Source organism: Triturus cristatus, chromosome 2_2 (assembly GCF_964204655.1).
Source record: "Triturus cristatus chromosome 2_2, aTriCri1.1, whole genome shotgun sequence".
NCBI lineage: Eukaryota > Metazoa > Chordata > Amphibia > Caudata > Salamandridae > Triturus > Triturus cristatus.
In genome coordinates this window covers 1,215,569,363-1,215,578,532 of record NC_140582.1, presented here as the reverse complement: position 1 = coordinate 1,215,578,532, position 9,170 = coordinate 1,215,569,363, and the positions used below count along the sequence as shown (strand labels likewise).

Here is a 9,170-nt window from a genome sequence, read left to right as displayed (position 1 = left end):
CTGGGAAGCCCTTCCCTCTGCCTGCTTAAGATATCCCTCCAGATTACAGGCTATCAGGATCAGAACAACGTGCAACTTTTGTAAATTACAAATGCTGAATCAAAGGAACAGAGTTGCGTGGGTGCAAAGGTCAGCGTTTACAGCATTACCCCTGATTGTATTGAGTCTGTAAGATCAATCAATGCTGATTTCAAAAGCGTGAAGCACAGGGTCCTAGTGCACTCCTTGCTTAGAAGCAGCTGCTGTAAGGAGGGTTGTACCACTGAATGTCGAAAGTAGGGGTGGGCGGAACTCATGAGTTTGACTCCATGGGATTCCGCAGAGGTACACAAAAACTCTGCGAGGTTCTGTGGAGTTCCACGATTGGGTAGAATCAGCCCGTTGCCCTGATTTTTAGCAGAATCAGTGCCAACTGCACCCCACAGTGTGGCAGCGCTTCTTTCCTTTACTTCTGTGCTTCTTTACTGCCGCGCGGGTAGATCTGGTAGACGAGCAGTAGCTTTCTCACCACGAATGGTCACAACTGCCTGCCACCAGCCGCATTGAGGAAATCTCACTTGTTGCCGTTCCGGCACCTGAAAATAGAGCTAGGGGATGCCAATTCTCTCTGGCACTTGCCAACTTAACATTGGAGAGCTGCACACGAGAGAAAACCCTGCCACCCGACGGTTGTCGGAATTTTGGCATAACTCAAACATTAACGCGGAGTGGGCAAAACTCTGCAAACTCTGCCGGCAGAGTGGAACTTATCCCCCACCCCTAGTCGACACCTAGATCGAGATATGAGAATATCGAGGACACGACATCAAGGGACAAAGTATCGAAAGGTAAGTGCATATAAGGAAGTATAGATTTACGGTTCTTAACTCCACATCTATATATCTCGAAGGCGTATGTACCGCGCGGGTCCCTTAATTTAAATGCAATCAGCACCTCTGGATCACGCGGAGCCTCTGTAAACAGATCCTTTTCTTCTGCAAAACACTTTGAAATGAAAGCAGTCATACACGAGGGGCGGGGATTGGGGGAATTCCCAGCTCTATGCACAGTATGCTAATCGACAGAGGAGGTGTGTTTCACAAAATATCATAATTTATATATGGAGGCAGGCTTGACTCCCAGTGTACCCCTGTCCTTGCCTGGACAGCCCCCCCCCGCTTACCCCCCCCATCACTGTGTCTACGGTTAATGTTCATTGGTGCACTCAATGGGCCGCCAGTGAAAGTAACGCTCCCTCCCCCCAGCGACCATGCCGTGCACCCTTAGACATCCTAGCCAAGGTATCACAATTAATGACGTCACTGTTGGCTAAGAACAGGAGAACTGAGAACTCTCATCACTTCATTTGACACACCCTCCCATCCCTCTAGGGCCAATGGGGAGTTGCCGGCAATATTTTACATGGAGACAACATTCAATTAATCAATCAGGATTTATAAAGCGTGGCTTATCACCTGGTAGGGTATCCATGTTCTACAGACCATAGGAACATCAAATGCAGATGAAGGGTCTTTCACTAGGTCTACACTGAACCACACGTGGCCACGAAGCTGCACCTTTATTACAATCCTCCACTCTGTAGAGCAGTACAAACACGTAATATACCAGGAAGTCCATTCACAAAACACACTTATAAGCATAGAGAAACTGGCACAGTACACCTTTGACCCCAATGACATCACCGGAAGAGGCTACACACGAACTATGACCCCCTCGATGGCTGGCCATCGCACTCTACTTTAAACACTCCAAGTTGGAAATATGGAATTCTAGCAGGCCAATGGGCAGTTTTTCAGACGCGCACCACGACCCAGCTACAAGTACTAGTGAACCAGTGGTAAGATGCTTGGATCACTGGGGCTGTGAAAGAGGTCACTCACTGGTTGCTATAGCAACATCCAGGTCCATGGTTGCTACCGCAACATCGAGGTAGTAAGGGTACACCTGGCTTCGCTGTAGGACTCTTCTGGGAGTGGTGAGGGTGTGGAGGAAGGGCAGAGCCCAAGGGATTTGTTTTACACCTTTTATCACACTCTGTCATAGCCTACAAAATATGGACCCGAATCCTGGTGTTTGCTGGTAGTGCCTAGAAGTCTCTAGTGGTGACTGCGCTGGCGTGTACAATTGCATAAAGGTGAATACATTGTCACTTTGCTGTGAGTGAGTTTTCCCACAAATCAATTTTTATGGCAAATATGTCCAGCAAAACACTTTTTGTAGGAGAAGCTTTGTGCAACATGTGTCTACGCAGTGATTTTGAAAACAATCTTCCCCGAATGTGTGACATTGACAAATAAGGCGGAGGTTGAAAGTTACTCCCTTCATTAGTTAAGTCAATTTTGGTAACTTTGTCCAGTCCTAGTGGTCACGTGTCTTGGAAACTCAGAGGTGCTCGGGGCCTTCATGGACAGCAGATTCGGCTTTCCTACTCAGCTTCCTACTATGACTACCGCAGCCCTGCTAACGTTTGTGAAAATGTGCATTTTAATGTAGGTATCCTCTACGCCTGAAGTTTAGGGTGACTGGTGTTTATGGATTGGGTCAAGACTGGTGTGCAGCAGCACAACCGAGCTCAAAAACCACGGAATGGAATGCAACCAATCGAGACTCCGAGGGGCTCATTTATGAGCCCCTGCGTCACTTTTGCGCCGCCGGTGCGCCACTTTTTGTGACGCACCAGTGGCGTAAAACATGTGCCATGTTGCGCCATATTTACAAAGTGACGCATCTAGGTAGATGCGTCACTTTGTAAACCCCTGCGCCACATTATACCTGCGCCAGGTATAATGTATGCAAGGGGGGCGTTTTGACGCAACAAAGGGTCGTAGAAGTGACGCAGTGAAATCTACGAGATTTCACTGCGCCACTTCTAGGGTGCAAATGCGTCAATTTCTTGCGCCTGCCTCAAGGCAGGCGTAAGACTGACGCAGACCCTTTCACATGGGGCTTGCCCCATGTGAAAGGACACATTGCTGGAGTTGCGTCACTTTTGTGACACATTCCAGCGATGCGTCACTTTTGCGCCTACAGATACGTCAGAAATACTGACGTATCTGTGACTCCTTGCGACATGATGCGTCATACTGTAAATATGACGCATCACTGGAGTCGCAGGGAGGGCGCAGTGAAAAGTGGCGCATCACTGTTTTCACGCAGTGATGCGTCACTTTTCATAAATGAGGCCCCGAGTGCTTAGAAGCGCCGGCTGCGGCAGTTCAGTTAGTGACTCGTTAGATGTCTCGGGGTCTCCCTCGGAGAAAGGTACCCGAGCTGACTCTATCTAGGGTAACAAAGCATGGCATCTGGGGCCGCTTGCCATCCTCTGCCGAGTGAATGTGCCAACAAGTCAAGATGAACTGCTTCTTTGAGGCAGGGCCGAGGCTGCCTTGCATTGGGCAATCTGCTTTCAGTAATGGGACAGAAGAGCTCAAAGTAGTGGAATGGAATGCTGAGCAGAGACGCTCCTACAGGTTACAGGTGTTGGCTCGGGCATTTCCCTTGCTGCCTAGCTATTTGCAGTTTCTATGATAATTCAGACACACACATTTGGAAGGTGGTAACGAGACAGTTGTGGTTCTTTTAGTAACGTCCAACACAAAGTCGGGGTATAAATTCATTCACCCCGGACCTGGAGCTCCCTGCCACATGAGAGTCTTGCACACCCAGGTCCCTGAAATATGACATAAGGTATATTTTTAATGCGCACGGTCTCCCAGGAGTATCTTGTCGCTGAAAAACAGATGTTCATTGTTACCAAACTCAATGGTACTCATTTTATCGACGTCTAAAAGTTGAAAGGCTGAGTGGACCCACTGGGATTTGAACCGGTGACCATGAGGTCGAACACAGGCCCCTACAGGGGACGCATTGGTCCACTAAGCCACCAGGCCCGACTAGGGCAGCCTTCGATGTGTGCTGTGCATGGTGAGCGCAGCTCTAAGTGTGACCCTCGGCAGAAGTCAAGTCCATCCACAGAGTTGGGTCAATACAGCGCTGCTTACTGTGGGACTGACAGTCAATGAACACTGAGAAAAGGTGAGAAGGCTAGCCCATCTCTGGGGCCGTGTCCTGCCTGCGCCGTTCCTTCTGAGTCAGATTAATGTATAGATGCACGTATATGGTACTTGTATAGCACACTTCTAGCTAGACACCAGAGGACGTTGCACAGCGTCCCAAAGACAGGATTCCAGCTCGCTACAAAAGGCAGATTATATGTGGGTTTCTACTCACTACTTCACTCCTTGGCACAGGAAACGCACCCCTAAATTACAAAAAGCAGACAAGTTACCTTTAAGACAACCAACGCGCTCTACTCACCCACTGTACATTCTCAAGTTACTTTGTCACATTATAAAACGCTGTTGGCCCCTGTAATCCCTGAAAGTGGTGGGGCGGCTGTGCCATATGAAACATAACAGGGCGCACATTAGCCAACAAAGCGGTTTACTGAGTGTCACGCGCGAAGTGGGATTACGCGGCAGGGGGCGGCGCCCCAGCCCTGCCTCTTTCCACAAATGCTGTGTGCTTTGCCCATACTGCCGGTTGCAGATTTGTACACACTCACACTCCAGGGTTTACTATTAAATCCCAGTGTGTGTTAACCCTCTGAGAGCCATCTGCTCCAAGCACACTGGATCCGCGTCTTCGAATGTTTCGCTTGGAAAGTGGCCAGGGGCCTTCAGCAGGGCACCATGTCAGAACAGCTGCCTCCAGGTGATGGGAAGTTAATCAGATGCGCGCCTTCTGGTTTCTCCCTGCACCTGAGGCATATACAGGCCCAGGAGGTGCCACCACCCGCAGGAGTCTGCCGAGGGGGTGCAAGGTTGCTGCCCTCACGGCTGGTCCTGGTGCTCCCAGGGCGTGGGGTCGTTGTCCTCCCCGGCTGTGGTGTTCCTACGGTCGTGCCAGAAGTGCTCCACATCAGGCAGAATCACCTCCTCTTTCAGCCGGTCAGCCTCCGAGGGCTCAGGCCGAGAGGCGCTCTGCAGATCCTGCAGGGACTGGATGGTGCTGGTGGCTACCTCTGCCCCGTTCTCCTCCGCCCGGGGCCCGCCCCCTTTCAGGCAGGCCTGGCACTTCAGCATCACCCAGATGTCCCTGAAGCCCTGGCGGAACTCTTCGGAGACAGCCATGAAGACCCCCGGGTTGAGGGTGCTGTTGAGAAACATGATCACCTGGGCAAGCACGGAGAAGGCGGCGGGGGGCTTCTGGCCCTCCAGGGCGCTGTGCCGCGCCCAGACCCAGACCACCCACTCCGGCAGCCACATGGCCTCGAAGGCCAGGCTCACGCTCATGAGCATGGACGTGAGCTTGCGGCTGAGGTGGTGGGGGCTGGGCACGCGGGGCCGCCGCTCCTTCCGCCGCCTCATGGCACGCATGTAGAAGCAGAAGGTGACACACATGGGCACCACGTAGGCCAGCAGGGGGTACAGCTTGCTGAAGACGTCCATGAAGTTCAAGGCGTGCAGCGGGACCTGGAAGACACAGAACATGACGCCTTCCTCGTCCTCCGCGATGCGGGTGAAGAGCAGGTGGGGGAGGGGGAGCACGAAGGCCAGAGACCAGATGAAGACCAGAGTGCCCACCAGGTGCTTGGCATTGAGACTCAGGAGCTTGGGAGGGGTCAGCACGTGCTTGTAGCGGGCCTGCCCGATCGCTGCCAGGGTGAGGCTCTTTACCACCCAGCAGCCGTGCAGGAACCAGTCCGTGGTCCGGCACACAAAGTCGCCCAGGACCCAGGAGTGCCGGGCGTAGGTGATCATGCGGAACGGGATGCAGAAGCACACCAGCAGCATGTCCGTGGCGCACAGGTTGATGACCAACGCGTTCACGGCCGAGCCCTTCGCCAGCCGGAAGTCCTGCGCCAAGATGGCGACCACCAGTAAGTTTCCGGCTAGGCCAACCAGGCAGATGGCGGCCAAGATAAGTGGAAGGACCACCGTAATCTCCAGCGGGGCTTCTGTGGGGGACTGCGCGCCCCCGGCGAAGAAGATGGTCTGCGAATTGTTCATGGTTCTGAAGCGGTGGTCTCCCATGGCTGACCCCTTTTAGTCTGGGAGGTTTAGGGTTACCACAGGTGCAGCGTCCCACTTGTGCTACAGCACCAGCTGAGAGTGTCACAGGTATGGAAACGCTTGTACCTTCCTCAGCAGCAGGAAGTATGCTTCAGTTCATGATGGCTCCAGCTGTGCCCAAGATCAGACGCCTTTCGATGGATGACCCGTCTTCAGTGTCAATGCTGAACGGCTCTGGAGCAGTCACGCCACAATCAGGAGAACTCTCAAGATCCTACTGTAGAGATCCGCGGATCCTAGCGTCTCCCAACATTTCATTATTGTTCCATCTTGTCAGTGTTTAAGGGGACAGTCTTGGCTTCAGGGCGCTACAGAAATTAACTCACACCAAATCAAATGAGATTCCGTTTCAAGCAAATAAAAAACAGCTTCGAAATAATACTCGGGGCAAGCTGTCTGCCAGTGTCCAGGGGCTCATGCCTACCACAGTGGGGTAGGGGCACAGCTGGCACACCTGCTTCTGGTAGGTCCCTTTGTCACACGGCACTGGCTGGCTGGCGCAGCCTTATGTTCAGTGCTTTAGTCCCTGTTGGCTGCTTTTTTCTTCAGCTTGTTGCTTTTGGTCTCTAGATGCTGAGGTCTGCTGGTGGTCTGCTGTTCCTTCAGCCTGTTGCTCCTCTGCTGAGGTCTGCTGTTCCTTCCTTCAGCCTGTTGCTCCTCTGCTGAGGGCTGCTGTTCCTTCCTTCAGCCTGTTGCTCCTCTGCCGAGGGCTGCTGTTCCTTCCTTCAGCCTGTTGCTCCTCTGCCGAGGGCTGCTGTTCCTTCCTTCAGCCTGTTGCTCCTATTTGCAGTTGCTGGGCTCTGCTGAGGTCTGCTGTTCCTTCCTTCAGCCTGTTGCTCCTCTGCTGAGGGCTGCTGTTCCTTCCTTCAGCCTGTTGCTCCTCTGCCGAGGGCTGCTGTTCCTCCCTTCAGCCTGTTGCTCCTCTGCCGAGGGCTGCTGTTCCTTCCTTCAGCCTGTTGCTCCTATTTGCAGTTGCTGGGCTCTGCTGACGGTCTGCTGTTGCTTCCTTCAGCTGTCGCTCCTGGGCTCTTGCTGTGTGGCTGTGCTTGTGGTACGCTGTTGCTTTCTTCAGCCTCTTGCTCCAGGTTTGAAATTGCTGGGCTCTTAGCTAGTGGTCTGCTGTCCTTTCTAAAACCTATTGCCCCTGGTCTTTAGTTTCTGAGCTCTCCTGGAGGTCTGTTCTCTCTACAGCCTGTTGTTTCTTGTCTCTGGTTACTGAGCTTTGCTTGTGGTCTGCTGTTCCTTTCTACAACCTGTTGATCCTGGCCTCTTATAGTTGCAGAGCTCTGCTTGTGGCGTGCAGACCCTTTTTTCAGTCTTTCTAGGACCTGTTGCTCCTCAGCCTCTAGTTGCTGATCTCTCCTGGTGGTCTGTCGTTCATCTCTGCATCCCGTTGCTCCTTGTCTCTGTTTGCTGAGCTGTGCTGGTGGGCTCTTGTTCGTCTGTGTCTAGCTTTAGTCTCTGGGGTGTACTTCGGATCTGTCGTTCCTCCTTTCACCCTTCTGCTCACTGGGCTCTGCGGGTGTTATGCTGCCCCACCCCGGCTCAGCCTGTGGATCCTTGCCCCTGGGGCTCAGCTCTGCCGGGGATGCTCCTGCGGTGGGCAGCCGGTTGCTTCTTTGCTCTCTCTAATGAGCTCACCTGGAGCTGGGTGCAGCCTGTTGCTGCTGCCTGTACTCGGCTCTGTTGCAGTTTTGTTTAGTGCTGTCTAATGCTGCTGTGCTCTGCACTGGGACATCTTGCCTCTTTGTGTGGTCTGTTGCTCTTGGTTCAGACGCTGCCATGGGGGGTGGGGGGCGGCTTCTCTTCTTCCTGGTCTGCTGTTATAGAATGCTGCTAGTGAACTGTTGTCCCTCTGTGCAGCCTGCTGTTCCGGCCTCTGTGGGCTGTTGTGTGTTTAGAGTTTGGGGCACTTCTGTATTGTCTGGTGTTCCGGCCTTTTGTGTTTGACGTTGTGTGCGCTGGAACTGATGCCCCCGGTACAGCCTACTGCGCAGTAGTCACTGAGTTCCGCTGGAGTACGGCCTGCTGTCCTGGCCTTTGTGTGCTGTTGTGTCTTTGAGTTCGATGCACATCTGTACTGCTTGTTGTTCTGTTCTGTGTGTGCTTCGAGTTTGCTGCACCTCTGTACAGCCTGTTGTGCTGACTTGCACTTGCTGGTGTGTTCGCCGGGTCTGTTGTCACTGCACAGCCTGTTGTGCTCTGGCCTTTGTTTGTTGTGGAGTTCGCCTTATCTGTTGCCCCCGCTGACAGCAGTTACTGAGTTCTGCTGGTGATCACTTGCTCCTCTCTACAGCCTGTTGGTCTGGGCTTTGCTTTGTGTTGCGTGTGCCGGGTCTGTTGCCCCCTCTGCCAGGCTGCTGTTCTGGGGTTTGTTTGCTGTTGTATGTTTCTGGTTGCTGCTCATCTGCACAGCCTGTTGCTCTGACTCTTGTTTGCTGTTGAGTGCGCCTGGTCTGTTGCTCCCGCTGAAAGCCTGCTGTTCTGGGGGTTGTTTGCTGTTGTATGTTTCGGGTTGTTGCTCCTCTGTACAGCCTGGAGTTTGTTTGCTGTTGCGTGCGCCGGGTCTGTTGCTCCTCTGTGTAGCCTGGTATTCTGGGGCTTGTTTACTGTTAGGTGCCCCGCTGCTCCAGTTTTGACTGAGTTCTGCTGGTGATCGGTTGCCCCTCTCTACAGCCTGTGGCTCTCAGTTTCAATCGCTGAGCTCGGATGCAATCCCGGCTGCTCTGTGGTGAACCCTGTTGTCCTGGTCCTCGTGAGGAGGAGCTCGTATGCGTTAAAACCTTGACGCAAGGGCTCTGTGCAGCGGGAGCTGTCCGCAGACCCGCGGTGCTGAAACGCACGCCTTGGTGCGGGTACCGCCCGCGCCCGCAGCTTCTCTGTAACGCCCGTGGTCCCCGGGCTGCAGATTCTGTCCTCTGCGGGGTGTTGAGGGGGGGGGGGGGGGGGGAATGAGGGGGGTGGGAGAGGGGGAGGGGGATTCCAGCCCCGTCACCTGCTCTAAAGTCACGGAGTGCTGCTGGGCATTAGTTGCTCACCGGTGCCGTCACTTGCTCCGGGCCACCGGCTGCTTCTCTGTTCTGGGCATCAGTTCCT

At 53.5% G+C, this 9,170-nt stretch overlaps 1 protein-coding gene across 1 annotated transcript; it reads right to left on the bottom strand.

Moving 5' to 3' along the window:
* Window positions 1–2,921: 2,921 nt before the first annotated feature.
* Window positions 2,922–8,876, bottom strand: LOC146863415 (G protein-coupled receptor 151-like). The gene has a single exon (XM_085643370.1). The coding sequence runs from the start codon at window positions 6,033–6,035 to the stop codon at window positions 4,833–4,835; it is 1,203 nt and encodes a 400-aa protein (XP_085499496.1). The 5' UTR covers window positions 6,036–8,876; the 3' UTR covers window positions 2,922–4,832.
* Between the last annotated feature and the right edge of the window lie 294 nt (window positions 8,877–9,170).

Excerpts from the sequence above, each read along its gene's own strand:
- LOC146863415 (XM_085643370.1), bottom strand. The coding sequence starts at position 6,035 with ATGGGAGACCACCGCTTCAGAACCATGAACAATTCGCAGACCATCTTC.